The 21,295-nt window shown below is 38.7% G+C and overlaps 7 protein-coding genes across 7 annotated transcripts; 3 read left to right on the forward strand and 4 right to left on the reverse strand.

Annotated features, from left to right (window-relative positions):
- Positions 1 to 360: 360 nt before the first annotated feature.
- EV154DRAFT_605903 (catalase) lies at positions 361 to 2,502 on the forward strand. The gene is made up of 7 exons (XM_051607502.1): positions 361 to 600; positions 654 to 688; positions 821 to 892; positions 949 to 1,113; positions 1,171 to 1,236; positions 1,302 to 1,732; positions 1,826 to 2,502. The coding sequence occupies exons 1-7, from the start codon at positions 515 to 517 to the stop codon at positions 2,423 to 2,425; spliced, it is 1,455 nt and encodes a 484-aa protein (XP_051453484.1). The 5' UTR covers positions 361 to 514; the 3' UTR covers positions 2,426 to 2,502.
- Positions 2,503 to 3,472: 970 nt separating this feature from the next.
- EV154DRAFT_522398 (ClpP/crotonase-like domain-containing protein) lies at positions 3,473 to 4,571 on the reverse strand. The gene is made up of 3 exons (XM_051602991.1): positions 4,322 to 4,571; positions 3,656 to 4,259; positions 3,473 to 3,596 (listed from the first exon to the last, which is right to left on the reverse strand). Exons 1-2 carry the CDS (start codon positions 4,554 to 4,556, stop codon positions 3,712 to 3,714), a joined length of 783 nt encoding a protein of 260 aa, XP_051453485.1. The 5' UTR covers positions 4,557 to 4,571; the 3' UTR covers positions 3,473 to 3,596; positions 3,656 to 3,711.
- A 210-nt stretch (positions 4,572 to 4,781) lies between these two features.
- On the forward strand, positions 4,782 to 8,795 carry EV154DRAFT_470986 (uncharacterized protein). Its single transcript, XM_051597864.1, has 10 exons — positions 4,782 to 5,105; positions 5,168 to 5,285; positions 5,348 to 5,416; positions 5,488 to 5,555; positions 5,622 to 6,383; positions 6,463 to 7,291; positions 7,370 to 7,544; positions 7,726 to 7,744; positions 7,814 to 8,575; positions 8,641 to 8,795. The coding sequence occupies exons 1-10, from the start codon at positions 4,801 to 4,803 to the stop codon at positions 8,711 to 8,713; spliced, it is 3,180 nt and encodes a 1,059-aa protein (XP_051453486.1). The 5' UTR covers positions 4,782 to 4,800; the 3' UTR covers positions 8,714 to 8,795.
- On the reverse strand, positions 8,763 to 11,157 carry EV154DRAFT_554941 (uncharacterized protein). The gene is made up of 6 exons (XM_051605243.1): positions 10,666 to 11,157; positions 10,501 to 10,538; positions 10,258 to 10,299; positions 9,874 to 10,115; positions 9,213 to 9,746; positions 8,763 to 9,050 (listed from the first exon to the last, which is right to left on the reverse strand). Exons 1-6 carry the CDS (start codon positions 10,855 to 10,857, stop codon positions 8,821 to 8,823), a joined length of 1,278 nt encoding a protein of 425 aa, XP_051453487.1. The 5' UTR covers positions 10,858 to 11,157; the 3' UTR covers positions 8,763 to 8,820.
- A 654-nt stretch (positions 11,158 to 11,811) lies between these two features.
- EV154DRAFT_428019 (uncharacterized protein) lies at positions 11,812 to 13,999 on the forward strand (the record flags this gene model as incomplete). The annotated part of the gene is made up of 5 exons (XM_051596391.1): positions 11,812 to 12,012; positions 12,078 to 12,106; positions 12,246 to 12,627; positions 13,113 to 13,769; positions 13,853 to 13,999. Coding segments are annotated over 5 exons (1,416 nt in total), but the record flags the coding sequence as incomplete, so codon positions are not given.
- Positions 13,932 to 17,166, reverse strand: EV154DRAFT_28819 (uncharacterized protein). The gene is made up of 10 exons (XM_051594790.1): positions 16,879 to 17,166; positions 16,688 to 16,806; positions 16,551 to 16,622; positions 16,373 to 16,495; positions 16,160 to 16,306; positions 16,024 to 16,092; positions 15,835 to 15,955; positions 15,104 to 15,763; positions 14,997 to 15,044; positions 13,932 to 14,921 (listed from the first exon to the last, which is right to left on the reverse strand). The coding sequence occupies exons 2-10, from the start codon at positions 16,777 to 16,779 to the stop codon at positions 14,076 to 14,078; spliced, it is 2,178 nt and encodes a 725-aa protein (XP_051453489.1). The 5' UTR covers positions 16,780 to 16,806; positions 16,879 to 17,166; the 3' UTR covers positions 13,932 to 14,075.
- A 403-nt stretch (positions 17,167 to 17,569) lies between these two features.
- Positions 17,570 to 20,717, reverse strand: EV154DRAFT_428033 (PMR1-type calcium-transporting P-type ATPase; the record flags this gene model as incomplete). Its single annotated transcript, XM_051596392.1, has 7 exons — positions 17,570 to 17,929; positions 17,995 to 19,098; positions 19,157 to 19,269; positions 19,344 to 20,104; positions 20,164 to 20,245; positions 20,325 to 20,346; positions 20,427 to 20,717. 7 exons carry the CDS (start codon positions 20,715 to 20,717, stop codon positions 17,570 to 17,572), a joined length of 2,733 nt encoding a protein of 910 aa, XP_051453490.1.
- Between the last annotated feature and the right edge of the window lie 578 nt (positions 20,718 to 21,295).

The raw sequence follows: 21,295 nt of genomic DNA on the forward strand, positions 1-21,295 counted from the left end.
AAAAAATTACGTCTTGACTCGAGAACGTTTTCTATACGAGGATATCTTTTTTTTTTTTTTTTGTGATAGATATTACTGTCTGTGGGCCTTGATTTATCACAAAAAAAGAAGAGAATTTAAACATGTGAATATGTGTTTCAAATTAATAATATTTGAAAAGAAGATATCTATTATTCCAGATGGCTTTGGAAAGAAAAAGGTGTTTTTGTGAATGCTACACAAGTGACTGGTGGGTGAATGCTTATTAAGATGGCATATACGAAGTATGATTGGAGGATGTTAAAATATTTATAGAGATTTTCTTAAAGGGGTATAATTATATTTTTGATTGGGCTGTTATGACAAAGCTATTCATGTTCCGCGTGATCCTAAAAAAAAAATACGAACCTTTTCCATCCTCCCACCAAAATATAAAAGGATCTAGTTTTTGTTTTTCTTCCTCTTCTTCCTTTACTCAAAATCCTTTGACAAACAAAACCCCCCCTGCTCTCTCTCTCTTTCTTTAAGATAAAAAATGTCCAAAAATATCTTGACTACATCCAACGGTAACCCCGTTGAGAATAACCAAACCTCTCAAACTGCTGGACAACACGGTCCTATGTAAGTCTTTATCTCTTTTAACAATCATTTACTTTTACTAACATTATATCTAGTCTTCTTCAAGATTTCCATTTAATTGACAAGCTTTGTAAGTAAAATAGTCTAAAAAAAAATCCTGCATTTTTTTCTATTTTTGTATACCACGGACAGGTTTTTCTTGTCCTACAAAAATACTAAATTGGGTCAATGAATGCTGACATTCTCTTTATTTTTACAAAAGCTCATTTTGACAGAGAGCGTATTCCCGAACGTGTTGTTCATGCCAAGGGAGCAGGAGCTCACGGTACTTTTGGTAAGTGACTATCACTATGTATCTCACCCCCATCCTTTTCTAATACCTTTAAAAAGAGGTAACGCATGATATCACTCATCTTACCAAGGCCAAATTCTTGAGCCATATTGGTAAAAAGACACCCGTCTTCACTCGTTTCTCTACCGTCGGTGGTGAAAAGGGTAGTGCGGATACTGCTCGTGATCCTCGTGGTTTTGCCGTCAAATTCTACACTGAAGAAGGTAAAATTGAAAACAAGACCATTTCAAGTTGATGAGGCATTAACATGTAATGTATAGGTAACTGGGATATGGTTGGTAACAACACACCCGTTTTCTTTATTCGTGATCCTTCCAAGTTCCCTGGTAAGACAAATGCATGAAAAGTACGAATGCAAAAGAAAGACTCATACTAAGAAAAAACATTATAGATTTCATCCATACCCAAAAGAGAAACCCTCAAACCAACTGTGGTGACCCTGATGCTTTCTGGGATTTCCTTTCTCTTGTACCTGAATCACTTCATCAGGTCTCTATTTTGTTCTCTAACCGTGGTACTCCCGATGGTTACCGTCACATCAATGGTTATTCTTCCCATACATTGAAATTAGTAGATGAGCAAGGTGGATTCAAGTATGTCAAGTGGCATTTCAAGACAGATCAAGGTATCAAGAACTTTACAGCTGAACAAGCTGGTAAGCTTGCCAGTGAAGATCCTGATTACTCTACACGCGATCTCTTTGGCGCTATTGAACGTGGAGATTATCCCTCTTGGTCTGTATATGTTCAAGTTATGGAACCTCAAGATGCTCTCAAGTATCGTTTCAACCCCTTTGATGTCACCAAGGTTTGGTCTCATAAGGTAAGATATTATTGTGTGTGTGTGTGTGTGTGTGTGGGGAAAAAGTTGTTTTGGTTGGGGGTGAATAGTTTCTCATCACATGTTATCAATTAGGATTATCCTCTTCAACCTGTCGGAAAGATGACTTTAAACCGTAACCCAGAGAACTACTTTGCCGAAACCGAGCAAGCGGCATTCTCACCCTCTCATACGGTACCCGGTATTGATGTATCTGCCGATCGTATGTTACAAGGTCGACTCTTCTCATACCCTGATACCCATCGTCATCGTTTGGGAGCCAATTATGCACAAATCCCCATCAACCAACCTCATTCTCGTGTAGCTAATCATCAACGTGATGGAGCAATGGCCGTTTTAGGTAACGGAGGATCTGGTCCCAACTATGAGCCCAATTCCTTTGGCGGACCCTATCAAAACAATGTGAGTGCTACTACATTTACTGCAGAGGAAATTTATGGCGCCACCGGTCGTCATACATACGAATTGACCGATGATGATTTTGTTCAAGCTGGTGATTTGTATCGTCTTTTATCTGCCGAAGAGAAGACTCATTTGGTGAACAATATCTCTGGTCATTTGAAGAATGCCAAGAAGCATATTCAGGAACGTCAACTTGCTCACTTCAAGCGTGCTGATGCTGAATATGGTCAACGTATTGAAGAGACCATCTTGACTTTGAGTTCCAAGGCTTAAGAACAATACCTTTTGCATTATTTATTTTACCCCCAACCCCCATCATCTCTCAAACAAAATAAACTCGTCTTAACTGTATATTTATTATTATTATTAAAGTTTTAACTGTATATGTAATGGGATAATCCGTGGGAGTATTGTAGAAACACTTGAATGTCTAAATTGGGTGAAATTAGTATTATCTTTAAATTACTTTCGGGTGAACTATTGGTGTGATGCAAGGCAATCACATAGAATTTTTTATGGGTTTTTTGTCTAAATAGGTGTGGGTTTTTTAATATCTACACAATATAATTAATAACTTGCTAATACTGAATCCTCTCACTAAAGTCAAGAAGACATGTGCAATATGTAAGGTTGCTGTTAATCATTTTAACGTTTTAATTATTTGTTTAGGTTATTATTCCATTTCACTTTCATTGTTAATAATTAGAGCAGAAATGTCTACCTTAGAAGATTTGGTGGGTAGCCTTGGTCCGTCCTTGCGTAAAGTTTCGGCTGGCTTCCACCCTGTCACTTCTTTCTAAGGTAGAGTTGTTAAAGAAGTTTCTGTATAAATGTTTGGCGGAAAACCTTGGCCTGCCCTTACATATGGTTTCGGTTGGCTTCCGCCCTGTCACTCATTTTACATGACGTTTTTGCAAAGTAGTCTCCGTCAAAGTTTGGACTTCTCATATTATAGCAAATCTTCAAGTCTTGAAAAGGTATATGTCATATCACTAATTCAATTGCAATGGATTCTAACGCGAAAAACCGAAAGCCAAGCAAGCAAATTGATAATAATTATAGAGTTGAATTTGGGATTATGGGGGGCACTCAGTTATGAAACCCTTCTACTACGATGAAATAAACCAGGTTATTTTCACTCGGAGACATCTTGAAGAAATGTCATCCCCGATGCTTCTATTTAAAATTCCCCATAAAAAATATACACAATCCACCCCATAAAAATTATACATCATCCACCCCATAAAAATTATACATCATTCACCCCCATAAACATTATACAACATACAAAGAACCAAATTGATAACTGATTGAATATGGGTCTAAAGTCATAAATTACTAGACAGAAAATAAATAAAGACAAATTCTGGCCCAAGTTGTGGGGAGGGGGGTGGCAGTTTCGACATACTCAATTGACAGGAGTTAACTATTCTGGTTTTCTAAACTAGGTTTATTATGCTTATTAATTTCTATTCACATCATTTAGCGGTTCGTAACACAGACCTTTTTTGTCATTTAACCTGACAATACATCATTTTATTATTTTTATTCTAAGTAATCTATAAATTAGCAAATCCACCGGTAGTAGCAAAGACTTTACTCTGGTAATCCCAATCCCCGTCAGCACGTATAGCTAGTTTTTTCATGCCACGTACAGCCAAGGGAGACACCTTTTGTCCGGTCACACGATCCACCACGAACTGATTCAAAAAGATGACGGTTTGATCCAGACAATCTTTATCCTTGTCTACCACGATATCCACTACCCCGTGATCAACACCATGAGCAGCATCTAACTTATAAGCACCAGCCATCCATAGCAACGCCTTTTTTTTACCTACCAGAGATATCAGACGCTGCATACCTCCCCAAGGAGAGCTAACACCCATCCTTGTTTGTACGAAATGAATAAATCCAGATTCCTTTGACATGCAGATGAAATCAAGACCAGTGATAAATTCGGATCCTCCACCAATGGCGCCACCTGTGACGATACCCATAGTGAGTAAAGGAAGTTGTGTGATTCTCTGGATATTGTTGTACATGAGTTTATTTAAAGCCAATGAATCTTCAATTGTGTTTACGTACTGTCGAGCAAACTTCAGGTCTACATGTGTGTCAGTTTGTTACTCCTTTTTTTTTTTTATTATTATTAATGTTAGCATTTACCTAAACCAGCACAAAAGGAAGAGCCTCCACCTCCTCTAAAGATAACAGCCACTAGGTCCTGACTATTTTCCAAAAGTGTAATAATGGAATGTAATTCAACCATCATCTTTCCAGACAAAGCATTGTGTCGTGTTGGGTTTTCTAATGTCACCAGAGCAATACTCGGTTGATATTTCAAGTCAAGTCGAACAGTGCCTTGACCTTTATTTTCAAATTGCTTAATAATCGTATCCATCGTTTTTTTAAAAGAAAGAAAAGGGTGAGAAACCCCAAAGTTTTTTTTTAACCTTTTATCAAAACCCCGTCCCTACGTTTTGGGATGGTTTCTTTTTTTTTTTACGTAAGCATGTTTCAACTTGCTTTTTGCATGAAAATCATCTGATTTCAAATTTGAAAATCCGGGGCTACTACAGACCAAAAAAGACCGCATGAGAAATAAATAACAACTCTTTTTTATTCCCGTCTTTTTTTTTTTTGCAATGGAAAGTAATTCAAATAATAAAAGAAGAGCAAGTGAAACCAAAGCCACTGAAGCTTTAGCTTTAGTGAGCAAAGTACAACGCATACCTCCCCCTTTACCTTACTTACCCAGCGATTACCGTCCTTCACCAGACGGACCTCGTCATTTCCTCATATCTTCCTCTAATCCCATGTTTGAACACACTAACAACCGTCGTCAACGATCGCATTCCATCAGTCATACTTTGGCCATTGAATCCAGTCAACAGCAGCAGCAACAACAGCATTTCGAGCTTGTACCCTACCGTGAATGGACCGTCATTGCGTACGTTTGTTATACAAATCACATACAAGACACATACTGACATGACATAACACAAAAAATAGACGAAATAATGAAAAAGGTCAACTCGTGTTGTATAACCAAGATAATCAAACAGTGACCGTACAAAATTATTCACCCGATGAAGATCATCCCACACTTAACCCAAGTAAACCAGTTCATGTAGTGTATTCTTTGTGATTTATCATTTGAATTAAAAATCAACTAAAAAGACATACCTGTAGATGAACAAGGAATTGGGTGATTGTCCGTATTGCCATCGTCCTTTAGAGACAAAACCTGCTAAATCCAAGGTAAAATTTTCTTTTTCTTGCAGAAAGGATTCGAATCCATTGGGGGGACTGATATATTTTAACCTGTGTAGGAGTTTGATTACATGGACCGCAACTACTTTCGTTTATTAGCCTCATCTCAAACAGATACTGCACAAAAGTAAAGTATAGGCTCAAAAGGACATATGTATTGGATGTAAAAGACTAAAAAAAAAAATGCATTCAGTTCACCCGCTCAGTCAAGGTCAAACACGTTTAGTGCAACAACCTCGGAAAAACCGTTACCGGATCAAAACTTAAACGCCAACGCATTTAACCAAGGTTACTATGACAAATTCTTTGTGGAGGAAAGTAAACTAGGGAAAGGATTTCGAGGTAGTGTCTTCTTGTGTGAACACATGTTGGATGGTGTAAAATTGGGAAAATACGCCATTAAAAAGGTAGCGATCGGGAATAACCATCCATGGTTAGTGAGGATGTTACGTGAAGTGCATTTATTGGAAAGGTTACGTCATCCAAATATCGTGAGTTATAAACACTCTTGGCTTGAGTACAATCGCTTGACACCCTTTGGACCTGAAGTGCCATGTTTGTTTATCTTGATGGAATGCGCCAATGGTGGTAACCTAGAAGAGTATTTTGAAAATCATATTAGACCTACAAAAAAGAGCCCAACAGGATCAACAGCAGCAGCATCATCATCATCAGCAACAACAAAAACGGCAAAGAGTGCAAAGGAATTAAAGAGAGAACGTATCAAGAGACAATTGGAAGAACAAGCTTCATTTGAACAAGAAAAGGATCTATCCGCTCCCGAAGTACATCTAGAGAAACGCTTATTGACCATGACAGAGATATGGTCATTATTTTTGGATATTGTGCAAGGATTAGCTCACTTGCATCAACAGAATATTGTGCACCGTGATTTAAAGCCCCCTAACTTGCTCTTGCAGTATGATGAACGTAATCGAAATGGACACCACGGCATGTAACGTATATAACTCTCCCAGTATTTTCATAAATTCCATCAACTCATATTTTCTCTTTTTTTTTTCTGTGTAAATAAGCCCACGAGTATTGATTTCTGATTTTGGCGAGTGTGAGGATTTGGATGCAACGAGTGCAGACGATGAGAACCGAACGGGAGCGACGGGAACATTAGAGTTTATGGCACCGGAACATGTACGATTGGATCCACGCGGTCGAAATACAGTAGATTATTCTCCTAAAGCGGATATGTGGTCTCTGGGTATGGTACTTTATTATCTCTGTTACTCTCGATTGCCTTACAATGTCATTGCGGATGTCGATGTGTTACGTGACGAAATTCTTTCGTTTAAAGATGTCAGATTTCCAGTGTCTCGTTATGATATTTACAAGGACCATCGAGAGTTATTAGAGGCAGCTTTACATGATCCTACAATTCAGGCGGATATACCCAATGAATTAAAGTTACTGATTCGTATGCTGTTATCTATCGACCCCAACAAACGACCTTCTTGTAATGAAATCTTGAGTAAATTACGAAGGATCCGTAGAGAGGATAATACCACGGTATTTCAAGATATGCCGAATGATTGGACCTGTGATCCTGTGGTTGTCCAACAAGACGAAGAAGAGGAAGAGGGAAAGGTTAGACAAAAGTCAAGATCCGTTTCTCCCATGAAACGAAGTAATGTTAAAACCAAGCCAGTGATGGTAGAAACTATTGGATTAAGGAAACGACAACGTTTGTTACAGGATGCCACTGTTGTGGAAGAAGAAACAAGCGATAGTGTGATGGAGGAACCACGGTTACTATTAGAATCACCACAGATACCTTCCGTTTCTTCTTCTTTTCCTTTTACAGATAGACAAGCTATGAAGGGTATTAAGACGGTGACGGGTGTACTCAAAGTATGTACATATATATATAAAAAAAGTTGTATTATAAAAAAAAAAGAGAAAGAAAAAAAAAAGTAACAGAGATGATAGATTGCTTCATGCACTTGGTGCTGTTCTCCTTATTCGACAAGACCAAGTACGTTGTACCCAGTCATCTTTTTTGCCTTGATGGATTTTTGGAATGAAGCAAATTCACCAAGTTTACTCTTGATTGTGTTACATGTTATTTGGATCACCGGAACTACTCTAGTGTCGGGAGGACTATGTGATGCCTAGGCGCTTCTTGAATAACTCTCTCTATATTTGTCATATCTTTGTTCGGATTTGTGTGGGAAAGCACGCCATTGTCTCTCTTTTTTTCTTTTTTTTTTTACTTTTTTTTCTTTCTTTTTCTCTTTACACATTTCATCTTGTCATGTCGAATAATAAACCACCTTCAGCTGTAGCAGACTTTATTGCGGGAAAGTAAGTCTCTTTCTTGTCATATATATATAAAAGTACTCACGTCCCCCACGTTTTATTAATTCTCGTTAGTTTCGGTGGTATGGCCAATGTTTTAGTAGGGCAACCACTGGATACCATCAAGGTACGACTTCAACTTGACAGCGGTAAATTCAAGGGCGCTTGGGACTGTACGGTACAAACGGTGCAAAAGGAAGGCTTTTTAGCTCTTTATAAAGGCATGGCCAGTCCTTTGGTTGGTATTGGAGCCGTCAATGCACTTTTATTTGCAGCCAATTCGAATATCAAACAACGCTTACAAACACACCCCGACGAAGTTCTGGGTTTGAACAAGATTGCATTAGCAGGAGCTGGTGCGGGTATTGTCAATAGTATCTTGGCCTCACCCGTAGAGTTACTCAAGATCAAGATGCAAGCACAGTTTGGTCATGCCTCTGTAGACGGTAGTAAGCATTTTACAGGTCCTTTGGATTGTGCTAAATACTTGATTGCTAGAGATGGCGTTGCACATGGCTTGTTTAGAGGATTATGGGCAACGGTCGTACGTGAGATTCCTGCTTATGCTGGTTTCTATACTGGCTTTGAAGCAACCAAACGTTATTTGACAAAGGGACAGGATAAACAGGCGGATATATTTCAATTAATGACGGCAGGTGCAGTGGGTGGTATTGGGTATTGGGTGTTTTCTTATCCATTGGATGTGGTGAAATCCGTGGTGCAGCATGGCGATACACCACCCAAGGGGTTGTACATTACCTCGGTTCTTAAGCGTATCTATGCACGCGATGGCATGGCTGGTTTATTCCGTGGATTTACTCCCACCGTTCTCCGAAGGTAATCTACTTATGCATTACCCTTTTTTTTTTTGTATGTGTATATACTCACTTAATCTCTATTAGCATTCCTGCTGCTGGAGCCACCTTTACTGCGTATGAACTTTCTATCCGCGCCTTTCAAGCCAATGGCTGGTAGTTCTTATTTAAAAAAAAATAACATAGACGTACACATGTAAAATATGAAGCAGCTCTTTCTCTCTCTTTTTTATATATATTTAGAACTTTTTTTATTTTTATTTTTATTTACTTTTCTTCCTTGATGGCTTGACTGGCAGCTTTTGCTTCAGCTTCCTTATTTTCACGAAGCGCAGCTGAACATAATTGAGTGAGACGAGCAAATTTGGATTCATCATCATCTTCACCAGCAGCTTCAGAGGGAGAGGTGGTGCCAGATGAATTGGAGGTACTTGGAACAGGCGTCATGGGTTGATGCTTCTTTTCACTTCCCTCAGAGTTCATTGGATAATAAACACCTGTCGTAGATACACCGATATCCGTCTGTTGTTGATGAAGATTGAAGTATGCCGCTGCGGCTGCTGCTGTCGCCGCCGTATTATTATTATTATTAGTGTTGTTGTTGTTGTTATTGTTGTTATTGTTATTGGTATCATTGGATTCCGATGTCGTGTTATTACCATTGACAAGAACAGGATAAGTGGAATAACCAGGCGAAACAATATAAGCATTATGTTGTTGCTGCTGTTGTTGCTGCTGCTGTTGTTGTTGATCTTTTGTATTGTTATAAACGGCTGTGGCAGTAGCAGCGTAATGATAAGGATCATATGCTTGAGTATACTGAGTCAAATTGGTAGGATAGCCATAATCATTGGCAGCAACCACGGAATTTGAATTATTATTGTTATTGTTGGAAGCAGAGGAGACATTGACATTATTGGCAGAAGCAACAGCAGCAGCGGCGGCAGCAGCAGCAGCAGCAGCAGCAGAGTTGGCATCATTCAAGGCGGCAACGGAAGGAGTGTATTCGATTTTAGTAGTGGGAGATTTGATATCATCATTGGACTTTTGTCTTCTCTTATAAGGACCACGCTTAATTCCCTTTTTACGTTCCTTTCGAACCGAGTTCACACACGTGTCTGCAATCCCATACTTTACGCAACGAGGACAAGGTCTTGCATCATCACATTTTTTACAAGCCTTTTGACAATTTGCTATTTTATATGTGATTTAGTCTTTGTGTGTGTGTGTGTCGTCATCATGTAAAAAAAAAAAATTTTTTTTGTTGTTGTTGTTTTTTTTTATAATGAAAAAAGAAAAAGAAAAAAAAAGGTAACTTACTACATGCATTCTTGACTTGGTTACGCTTCACAACCATCCCACTCGTGTTTGTAACTTTTGTCATGGAAGAGTCCATGACATTGGTAGCGGAGGAGGAAGACAACAGGGGAGGATTGGCAATAGTCATTACAGTGGAACCTGTACCAGGTGACGTAACGTTGTTGTTGTTGTTAGTAGTATTTGGGTATGGCGATGGAGGAGCATACGTAGAAGTATAATAGGTTGGTATAGACTGCATTCTACTGTATATATAAAAAAAAAAGATACAGAATCAAAAATAAAAAAATTGGTTAAAGGCGGCGATACAAACTGACTCTTAATGAAAAAAAAATATAAAATGTGTATATATAAAGGGGGGCTATGTGTATTCCCTCTTCTAATTACCTTTTTTTCTTTATTTCTTTACTGTTTTTTATTATTTTTTTGCTGTTAAAGTAATAAAAAAACAAGTAATATTTATTTTTTTAATACGAAAAAAGAAAAAAAAGAGAGAGAGAAAGAGAGGGGGAAAAATACATTTATCGCGCTTTTCCATCCTCTTTTTTTTTTTTTTTTTTTTGCCAAAAATAGTCGGAGTTTGTAATGATACTCCAACCACTTGTTTTGTATTTACACTGTTGCACGTACGGATCTGATTGGTTGGATAACTTTTTGTGTGCAGCGTCCTATTATTAATTGAAGTGTATATTTGAGTGATTTGAGTGAGGTGAGATGGTGTGTGGTCATGATGAGTATATGAATCACAGCGGCCCAGGTCTGTCAATTAAATAGTTGAAAATATACTAGACTCACATGAAGGATGTCCGTGTCCATATCATCCCCCCATCCCCATCCCCTTCTCTTGCCCGCCCCTGTTTGTCTATAAACGACCTTCTTGTACAGTTGGCATTTAAACCTAAATATCTCCCTTTTGTTTCCAATCAACTGATGTCTTTTTTTCGCATTGACCAAAAACGGAGCTGATAAAAAAAAAACGAAATGCATTTGTTGTGCGACAACAACAACAAACCTTCGTGCCTCCCTTTTAGTGTGGGTCTTTTTTTATCCTTGTTCACTTGTCCTTTTTTATATAAAAAAAGAAAGAGTGTATTTAATTAAGAAGTGGATAAAGAAGAGGGAGGGGGAAGGGAAAGAAACACACCATCGGCTTTAAATAAGGGTCCAGCATTTATATATATATACATATATAAAAAAAAAAAAGGTCATGTAGGTACTCGATTTGTTTATATGCACCTATTTATTTATTTTTATTTCTTGAATAAAAATAAAAAAAAATAAATCATCCCCCTATCTTTCTCTTTCCTTTCCTTTTCCTTTTTCTTTTATATTTTTTTTTTCTATTTTCTTTTATTAATACAAATCGCGTGGAGTATATATAAAAATGATTGTGACAAAAGCCATTGTGAAATTACCCAGAAAAACGAACCGTACAGGCAGTCTTGTGGTCGATACCGACTACAAACCACATCAACAAGAAGAAGGTTATTTAGTGTCAGACAAATTATATTTTGATGGATTACCACCTTCTGTCATTGAGAATGAAATTAAGGACTTAGTTTCAAGTTTCAACCCCATAAAGTACTTTTTGACATGTATCACAAACTTGTAGCACTTTTTTTTTTTAATCCTTGTTTTGATGGAATCTTTAAATATAAGACTAACACATAACCTTTTTTTTTTTCTTTTTTTTTTCTGTAGAGTTCATTTGAAGCATACAACGGAGTGTGCCTGTGGTTATATTCAATTTGTTACCAAGGATATGGGTAACCCTTGACTACCTCCCCATTAATACAACGTCTCCTAATTCTTCCTTTTTTTTTTTTTTTTTTTTTTTTTTTAATCATCATAGCTGATCGCGCCTACACCTTGTTAAATGGAACAACCTTTAGAGGCATCAGACTACAACTCAAGATCAACCCTCCCTACGGTGACTATCCAGAGCCAGAAGCACATGCAGGTATCCTTCATGTAAAAAATCTGCCCAACCATATCGACAATAAATCCTTGTACGAGCTCTTTCGTCCCTATGGTCCAATGATGTTGTGTAAAATATTACTAGAACAAGCCACCACTTTCAAAGGCAATGCTCTTGTTCAATATTTTAATTCGGAACATGCTCAAGACGCAGAACATATCATGGTATGTATCTCATTCTCTTTGTTTTCTTCTTCTTCTCATCTTTTTTTTTCTGTGTGTTTAAACAGAACAACAAGCAGCTGCAGGATAATATCATGTAAGTTGTAACACAGCATATCAGCTCGCATATTCATTTGACTCCCTAATAGTACGGTCCTTCCCTTTGTTTCCAACAACAACAACAAATGGAGAGACACACCTCCTCCTCCTCCTTCTTCCACCAATGGCTGTGCTAGTACCGTTGCTATGGTAGCCACACCCACTACCAATACAACCACGTCCAGTAGCGGTACTGTCGTTACCACGTCACCCACACCGCAAAAGGACACTACGGTGGATTATACCAACCTCTATATCAAGAACCTAGACCTGAATGTCAAGAGCGCAGATCTCTTTGAGCATTTCCGTAAATTTGGTCGAATCATATCTGCTCGTGTCATGAAGAATGCACAAACAAAGCAATCCAAAGGATTTGGCTTTGTCAGTTATAGTAAAGCGGATGAAGCTCAAAAGGCCAAGTTAGATATGGATGGCATTTATATTCTTTCCAAACCCATCATCGTTGCCTTTCATGAACCAAAGAAGCCGCGTGAAAATGATCCTCAGGTGAATTCCCCCGTTGACACTTTTGTTGATCATCCAACCTATTATCAGCAGCAGCAGCATCAGCAGCAGCAGATACAACAACACCATCCGCAGCAGCAGCAGCAGCACCATCAGCAGCAGCAGCAGCACCACCAACAACAACAACAACAAAGGTCCCGTGATTTCGAGCAAAGATACTCTCATATCCCCCCATTGCCACCACAAACCCCTCCACCAGTGGTTGCACCAACAGGAAAATATTATGCTGTGCCACAAACACATCAGCAACATTATTCTCCTCAACAACATTCTTATTCATCTCATGGGATTCACGTGGACTATTCACCTGCTAACAAATTATACCAACCCATGGAAAGAAATACTAGTCGTCACAGTCATAGTTACGATCCACGACAGGTAAAAAAAAAAAAAAAGTGTTTGCCAATGACGTGTACCACATCCCCCTTTTATTTGTTTATTTGTATCAACCTTCTCCCCTTTTTTTTCTGTTTATATAGATTCATATTCCCCCTGTTAAACACGAACATTATCCACCACCGCCACAACCTACAAAAAGAGAGCTTCATGGACAACAACAGCAGGCATCTTTATCTGCATTAGCTTCTGGTGCTTACATTAATACACCACCTAATTATTATCATCACCCACAGTCACAGCCACCACCACCACCACCACCACAGCAACAACAGCATGCAACGACGCAAGAAGTGCGACCTACCTTTCGAAGACGAGGATCGATTGAAAGTGTTGCTAGTGTCATGACAGAGACATCTTCAGAGACACGACGTCATACAGTGACAAGAGCTGTCCTGTCGATTGAAAAGGAACATCATGCGCATGTGGAAGATATTGTGGATATGATTCTGACTTTAAAAAAAAAGGATTTGGCCACCTGTTTATTTAACAAGGTCGTATTAAAGACGAAAATACGACAAGCCAAAGATGCTTTGGATATCTTTCAGGAACAACAACATCAGCAACAGCAACAACAGCAACAACAGCAACAACAGGTGTCGTCGCGTGCTATACCTATTGTGGCACCGAAACCACAAGATTTGGGTGAGGAAATTGAAAAGTTTTTAGATACGTTAAAAGGGTTAGCTTTGCATGAAAAGAAACAATTGTTAGGAGATCGTCTTTTCCCACTTGTCAAGGTAAAAAGATGGACATGACAAAAACATTTTTTTTTTTTTTTTTTTTTTTTTATAAAAAATTGACTCATCTTCTTTTTCTTTAGTCGACAGGCGTGAAACAAGCGCCTAAAATTACCATCCGATTACTGGACAGTGTACCCTTGGACGAATTAGCTTATTCCATGTATGATAAAGAAAAGTTAAAACATCAAGTCTCTCGTATCGTTTCCACCATTTCAACTCGTTATTAAAAAAAAAAAAAATTTCCTTTTTTTTATTTATTTATTTTATTTATTATTTTCATACATTATAACTTCCTGTTTTTTTTTATCTGTCTTCCTCTTCACTATCAGATAAATCGAGCATCACCGTCTTTCTTTCTTGAGTGTCTTGTTGTGTCGCATACCGTTGTGTAGGAGTGTATTGTTGTGTAGCATCGTACTGTTGTGTAGCATCATACTGTTGTGTAGGATCGTACTGTTGTGTAGGATCATACTGTTGCGTGGCATCATACTGTTGCGTGGCATCATACTGTTGCGTGGAATCGTACTGTTGCGTAGCCGCATTATTGATATCGACCTCTGCTTCATCACGTGTCGTGCTTCGTAAATTATACCGATTACGTGGCGGTGCAATGTGAGGCACAGGTACTTCTTCCTCGTCTATCCTAGCCGGGATACTAAGCGAATCAGGGAAATGTATCCTAGGTGCCCATTCATCCTGTGTCGTTTCCACTGTATCAGGAAAACGGATCCCCGGTGAGGATGCATCCGCAACAGAGTCGCGTCTCCCTTCACTATTACTACTAATTGTATGATTGGAACCGCTTGATTGTTGTGTAGAAACATGACCTAAAGAGGACAAGTTACTCGTGTAGCGCTCGGGGGGACGTACAACATGCCATGATTGTCCAGGAGAGGATGCTTGAGTTGATTGGTTGTCTGAAGATACATCACTAGTGGGTTGGGAAGGTGTGGGAGGTAAGGAAAGGAGAGACAAGGTCGATATTTTACTTTGAGCAGAAGAGGAAGAAGAGCTTGCGGCTTGAGAAGAAAGACTACTGAGTAGAAGAGAGGAAATCGATCTACTACCAGAGGAGCTACCTTGACTTGGGACAGATGGGAGCGACGGAAGTGTATATTTTGTTTGTTGTCCACCACTATTGCCACTTGCCTACATTTTTTTTTTTTTTTTTTTTTTTTTTAGTGAGAATCATATAAGACGGCCCCTCTTTTTTTTTAATATTACCTCTGCACTGGCTACCTTTCCAGCCTCTTCAGTAAAATCATCTTCTTGCTGCTCAAATGAAAAATATTAACAAGGATAAAAAAATGAAAAAAATGAAAAAGACTTACGGATGACTTATTTTTCTTATTAGGTTCATCTTCATTAGTTTCTTGAGATAGCCTTGTTCTTTTACCTTCACTTTGTTGTGATGAAGATGTTGAACGCGGAGATGCAAGCTGTGGAGACACTACTTCTTGGGACCCGCGTTCTGCAGGTGATGCTTCTCGGGATGCTTTCCTACACTCCGCTTCCTCTTTATTCATTACAGGTTTCTGACTACCGCTGGAAGTCTGTGAACTACTGAGAGAAGCAATCACCGAATCCGGCAATCCCAACTTGAATCGATCCGGGTATCTTTGAAAACATAGTAAAATGGCTGCACAATGTTGACATTTAGAAGCAGAGCAAGTATCACAGATCTCCCTTTGAACAGAGCCTTCCGATGATAAGACAAGTGTGGTGCGCATAGAATCAAAGGTACCGTTTAGTATCACGATATCTGTATCTAAATCATACACCGTCTCAGAGATTATCTCTAGTAACGCTTGGCCCTCCTTGTAGGTGTCCTCATCATCGATATACTGTTGAATGCGTTCTACCGTTTGTGATTTCTGTACCCTTTCCAGTATATTTAAAATAGAATCCCCAGCTACAGTAGATTCGATTTTTCTTTGGATTGGTTTGGTCTCCATCATACACTGAGCCCATTTATCCAATACTTTGCATGACTAAGTTTTGTGTGTTAATTATAAACACTTTGACTATTGACTTTTTTTTGTGTTTGTATGTGCATGCGTACCTGAGCGGAGACAGAATGGAACGTGCCATGACGACCAATGAATTCGGATCGTGTAAGAGGACCTTCATTGTCAAGTGATAGCATGGGGATTTTATATTCTGCTTGGGTCCGTTCTACATTTCTAACCATACAAAAATCGTTAATATTGCGGATTCATGAGACGAAAGACATCTTTTTTTTTTTTTTTACAGTAGATCGGGAGAAATGTAATCCATTTCATCATATTCACGCGTTTCCAATTTTTCAAGATGAGGTAAACTTTTTTTTTTAAAAAAAAAAATTAGGGTTACTCATTTAGTCATTTTTGTAAGAGAAAAGAACTTACAAGATAGAGGCCCATTTGGATTCATTCATTTTGCCATAAGCGTACAGGTGTACAATTTTAATATCGAAAAGATCTTGCTCGGTCAATGACGAGTTATCCGTGATAAAAAGTGATTTGGAGTAACTGATATGATGTCGATGTTTAATCCTAAAAAGGTATAAAAAAAAAGTAAGTAAACACACACACATGTATATAAAAAGGGACGGTATTTACTGTGCAAGAGAGTTGGATAGGGATGTCTGTTTCATTTTATAACAATAAACAGGCATAATGGTTGCCATGGTTTGGACCTCACATTGAAATTCCTTACGGTACTTGGTCAAAAGTGTTTCTTTCCTATAATTGTGCTTGTTAAATATAATACATGTATGGATTTAAGTCTAAAACACACTTTTCCCGGTCCTTGATCAAATTTAATTTGGTGCCATATAATAATTCTTCGTCAATGATCCAAATCATCGTACTACGCATTTATAGAATAAGTCTTTTTTCTCCCATTCCTCCGAACAGCCTCATGTTTGTACAAACCTGGATAAAGGTGCAGCATCCATTAAGCCACGAATGGCATTTTTCGTTCCTTCTTTTAAAGACAATACATCGTCTTTGTCAAACGAGATCATATCCTTGGTCAAGTCCACGATCAATGCCTAATATGTAAGGTGTTAATTCTGTTACACACACACACACAAAGGAAAAGAGAGAGAATTTGTTCTTCTTACACGATTGTTTTACCTGCTTGTAAAAGATTTCGTTGGAAATGACAAAATGAGCTTCGAATTCAGTCCATTCGGCTTGAGCCGCCTTCTTCGTCGGTGGTGTAAATGGTAGGAATGCTTCGGGATTATAGTCGATACTACAGTGTTCCTTCCAACTGAGATCACTGATCTCGCCAGACCAACCTAATAATAAATGCCACTGGTATTCCGTCATGGGTACCGTGAGGCAATAACATGACAGCGAAGGTATGAATTTCAAAAGTAGAGTGAATATCGCTTCTCGTTTCTTTTCGGTGGCCGGAAGCATAAAATAAATCGCCAACTTCTTTTTTTCACTCTGTTTCTAGGCTGTTAGTTTGAAAAAGGAGGAGGAGGCAAAGAGAAAAAGTGTAATGTCCGGATTTATTTTAAGGGGAGGGCTTACGGATTCATAGAGTTGTGAAATGCGTCGTGATAGAGTACGAGGTGTAGGCATGGAGCCGTCTTGGTCAGGACAATAAACAACGTGTGTATGAACAAGGTACTTTTGATAAAAGATACGTGCCATGACTGGTGCTGATTGCAACCAGACCATGTCAAAGTCATTTAATGTTTCCATAAAGGAAGAGAAAGGGGGTTTTTTTTTATTCTAGAGATATCTTTTTTTTTTTATTTCAAAATTAAATATTTTTAAAAAAAAAATCTAATGTCCTTTCTACACAAGATCAATAGCTTCTTCAATATCATCGGAATTTTGTTGTACAATACGATAAGAACCAGCAGATCTTCCAATTCCTAAACCTTTCTTACGCACCATCTTTTTAATTTCATCAGCCCAAAACACGGTACTGGTCACCAACACAATCTTGGTCAAGTCGTAGATTGAAAGTGCCTCCGTTTGGAAAATACTTTGGAAAAAGGGCACATAAATCACAAACATTTGCGCTAAAATCGATCCACCCACCGCCATATTAAACATCTTGTTTGAAAAAAATCCAACCGTGAAAATCGATTGCTTTTCGGATCGGCACGCTAAAGCGTTAAACATGTCAAAAAATACAAACGTCGTAAATGTCTACCATTTCGTCCTTTTTTTTTAGTAAACACAATAGGATTTCTAAAATTATTACTTTTAGTTACCATAGTAGCATCCTTGTTGGTAACTACGCCATCTGCCATTTCAGAGATATACACAAACATAGTACCAAAAGTCACAATAAAGGCAGCAGTCAATACACGTGTGATCAAGGGTCTTGTCAAAATATTCGAGTTACGGGATCTAGGTGGTTTCTTCATGATTTCGGGGTCCACAGGTTCCACACCCAATGATTGTGCAGGAGGTCCATCCATAATGATATTGATCCAAAGAATTTGCATGGGGTTTAAAGGCGTCTTGAGTCCAAACAAAGTAGAGATGGCAATTAAAGAAAGTGCGGAAATACTCGTACTCAATTGGAAAGTCAAAAAGTTTTGAATGTTGTAAAAGATGGCTTTACCTTCTTCAATCGCATGTAAAATCGTGGAAAAATCATCATCTACCAAAATCATATCCGAGGCTTCTTTACTGACATCCGTACCACTTTTACCCATCGAAATACCAATATCTGCCATCTTTAAAGCGGGTGCATCATTCACACCATCTCCTGTCATGGCTACCACAGCACCGGTTTCCTGGAAAGCACGCACAATCGCCAACTTGTGTTTGGGCGTTGTACGAGCAAACACAGATACCGTATGAATCATTTCTTGTAATTGTCGTTCTGACATGTGTTCAATATCATAACCTGTTAAACAGCTTCCGTTACTGTTGGTAGGGATACCTAAGCGACGGGCAATGGACATAGCAGTAGCTTCAGCATCGCCTGTAATCATCACCACCTTGACACCACCCTGGACCAATTTCTTAATGGCATCACCTACACCCGGACGGGGTGGGTCATGAACAGCCAAGAAACCGGTATAACATAAATCATTTTCACTCTCTCCAAAGGCAGTACTGAGAACACGCAGACCGTGTGAGCTCATGGCAGAAACGTGTTGCACTACCATTTCCTTCAAGGCAGGGGTAAATGGTACTCTTGTATAATTAGAGGTATAATAGGTTGTGCATTTATCCATAATCACTTCAGTCGCTCCCTTGATATAAATCGTACCTGTGGATTCTCCATCGTCCTTTTCACGGCAGGTGACAGACATGTATTTGACGTCCGAATTGAAAGGCACTTCATCCAAACGATCGTAATGCTATATTTTGGTTTTAGATCTCTCTTTCTCTCTTTTATGAAAATTCTATGTTGCTTACCATGCGCTCGTCTTTCATACCGCTACGAAGAACAACTTCCAATAAAGCCATTTCAGTAGGCTGACCATAAATTTTACCTCCTTCACCAATTTGAGAATTGTTACACAGGTTACCTAAAATAGACAAGCAATTTAGATTAAAAATGTCGATCTTTTTTTTTTTTTTTTTCTTTCTTTAAATTACATACCGATACGAAGTGTTTGACGTAAAGCTTCCGACATATTTTGAGGAATCTTGTATTCGTAATCAAATGTTTCTTGGTTTTCCACAGTGAATACGTTTGTCACGGTCATTTGGTTGACAGTCAAGGTACCCGTTTTATCCGCACAGACCACGTTGACACTACCGAGAGTTTCAACCGAAGGCAATTGTTTAACGATGGCTTTTCTGTTGGCCATACGAAGTACGCCTAAAGCCAAAGTGACTGTGACGACAATGGGGAGACCTTCAGGAATAGCAGCGACAGCCAAACTGACACCGATCGTAAACATATCTAACCAACTTCTCTTTTGGATGACACCAATCAAGACAATCACACCAATTACCGCAAAGGAGAACATACTGAGTTGTTTACCTAAATCGTTCATACTGATTTGAAGAGGGGTTTTTCGGACCTCCACCTCTTGCATCAATGCAAAGACGTGACCAAATTCTGTGCTTTTACCCGTGGCAACCACAATACCTTCACCACGTCCCTGACGTACCAAAGTACCCATAAATGCAATATTCTCTCGCTCGCTTAATTCTAATTCTCCAAACGAAGCCGTTGAAATGGCTTCACACATTTTGCGACGAGGTCGGTTTTCGCCTGTCAGGTTGGACTCGTCAATTTCTAAGCCGACACAACTTGTTAATCTACAATCCGCTGGAATACGATCACCAAATCCGAAATGAACGACATCGCCAGGTACCAAGTCATTGGCCAGAACGTCGCAAAGTTGTCCATCTCTATATAGTTTGGTGTAAATACAAACAACACACTTCTCATTCCGCTTTTTCATGTTTACCTGACTAAATGACAGTGATGGGGGACTAATTTATTCAAAGCCTCCAGGGACTTTTCCGATCGATATTCTTGTACAAATGCAACTAGAGATTCAATGGAGATTCAGTACAAAGAAAGTAAACCCCCCCCCCTCCCCCTTCTTTTCTCTCATCCCGTCTTTACCTGTTACTACAATGATGATGGCCTACAAGTAAAGCAAACAAAAAAGAAGAGGGGTCAGCATGGAGGTTTTTCTTTCTTTCTTTTTTTATATATAAGACTTACGACGGTGATACTAATGGCGTCGTCAATTTGGCCCATAATGACAGATATAACGGCTGAGCCGAGAAGTAACAAGATGAGTGGATCTTTAAATGAGCCAATGAATTTACTGAAAAGGGATTCATCGTCATCGGCTTCTAGTTCGTTAGCACCGTACAATGCACGTAAACCAAGTACATCTGAAGAAAAGATGCCTCGGTTTGGATCCGTATTAAAGTCACTGGCTACTTGCTCCACCGATTGACGAGCGGCTTTTGCTGAAGGGGTTGTCTTTCCTACCGTTAACGTCGACATAAAATCACTCTTTCTTTAGTATATCGTAATCTAAATTAGAACAATAAGAGCAAAAACAAAAACAAAAGAGGTTAAACAAGTAAAAAGGTAATAATTAAAATAATTGAATCTTGTCAATTAAAGCAGGGAGTTTTTTTTTTTCTTTTTGGTTTTTTTTCAAACGGCGGTTAAAGCCAGAAAAAGGGAGTGGGAAAAAATAGAGAGACCAGTGTCAATAACATGAAGTATCTCCTCGTTTATAAAATATCCTCACATATCATTCCAGGAAACTCTGGAGAGATCAATCGTAACTGTCCCTTGATTTTCAATACATTTAAACAAATTAAATTGTCAAATATTAAAAGCCTAGTTTTTTTTTTTTTCATTTTCCCCACCAATCAAAAAGTGAGACGCACATAGATGATATTTTTACTGCTACCTTCTAAAAAATTAGGCAACACCATCCAGGGCACGTTCTTGGTGTTTCACTGCTAGCCACATGGAAACCCGTATAGAAAGAGAGGAAATGGAGATTGAAAAAATAAAATGAATACATGCAGTGTGTGTGTGCGTGTGTAGATCTTGTTTTAATGATTTGG

Source organism: Mucor mucedo, assembly GCF_025094135.1.
Source record: "Mucor mucedo strain NRRL 3635 chromosome Unknown EV154scaffold_115, whole genome shotgun sequence".
In the NCBI taxonomy this organism is placed as follows: Eukaryota; Fungi; Mucoromycota; class Mucoromycetes; order Mucorales; family Mucoraceae; genus Mucor; species Mucor mucedo.

Excerpts from the sequence above, each read along its gene's own strand:
- EV154DRAFT_522398 (XM_051602991.1), bottom strand. The coding sequence starts at position 4,556 with ATGGATACGATTATTAAGCAATTTGAAAATAAAGGTCAAGGCACTGTT. Across the intron at positions 4,260-4,321 it reads TTCCTTTTGTGCTGGTTTAG|ACCTGAAGTTTGCTCGACAG; the intron begins GTAAATGCTAAC and ends ACACACATGTAG.
- EV154DRAFT_470986 (XM_051597864.1), top strand. The coding sequence starts at position 4,801 with ATGGAAAGTAATTCAAATAATAAAAGAAGAGCAAGTGAAACCAAAGCC. Across the intron at positions 6,384-6,462 it reads CGAAATGGACACCACGGCAT|CCCACGAGTATTGATTTCTG; the intron begins GTAACGTATATA and ends TGTGTAAATAAG. Across the intron at positions 7,292-7,369 it reads CGGTGACGGGTGTACTCAAA|ATTGCTTCATGCACTTGGTG; the intron begins GTATGTACATAT and ends CAGAGATGATAG.
- EV154DRAFT_554941 (XM_051605243.1), bottom strand. The coding sequence starts at position 10,857 with ATGCATTTCGTTTTTTTTTTATCAGCTCCGTTTTTGGTCAATGCGAAA. Across the intron at positions 10,300-10,500 it reads TTATCCAACCAATCAGATCC|CAAAAAAATAATAAAAAACA; the intron begins GTACGTGCAACA and ends TTACTTTAACAG. Across the intron at positions 9,747-9,873 it reads CCAAGTCAAGAATGCATGTA|CAAATTGTCAAAAGGCTTGT; the intron begins GTAAGTTACCTT and ends CATATAAAATAG.
- EV154DRAFT_605903 (XM_051607502.1), top strand. The coding sequence starts at position 515 with ATGTCCAAAAATATCTTGACTACATCCAACGGTAACCCCGTTGAGAAT. Across the intron at positions 601-653 it reads GCTGGACAACACGGTCCTAT|TCTTCTTCAAGATTTCCATT; the intron begins GTAAGTCTTTAT and ends CATTATATCTAG. Across the intron at positions 1,733-1,825 it reads CCAAGGTTTGGTCTCATAAG|GATTATCCTCTTCAACCTGT; the intron begins GTAAGATATTAT and ends GTTATCAATTAG.
- EV154DRAFT_28819 (XM_051594790.1), bottom strand. The coding sequence starts at position 16,779 with ATGATCTCGTTTGACAAAGACGATGTATTGTCTTTAAAAGAAGGAACG. Across the intron at positions 15,956-16,023 it reads TACATTTCTCCCGATCTACT|AAATGTAGAACGGACCCAAG; the intron begins GTAAAAAAAAAA and ends TTGTATGGTTAG. Across the intron at positions 15,045-15,103 it reads ATAAGAAAAATAAGTCATCC|CAAGAAGATGATTTTACTGA; the intron begins GTAAGTCTTTTT and ends TCATTTGAGCAG.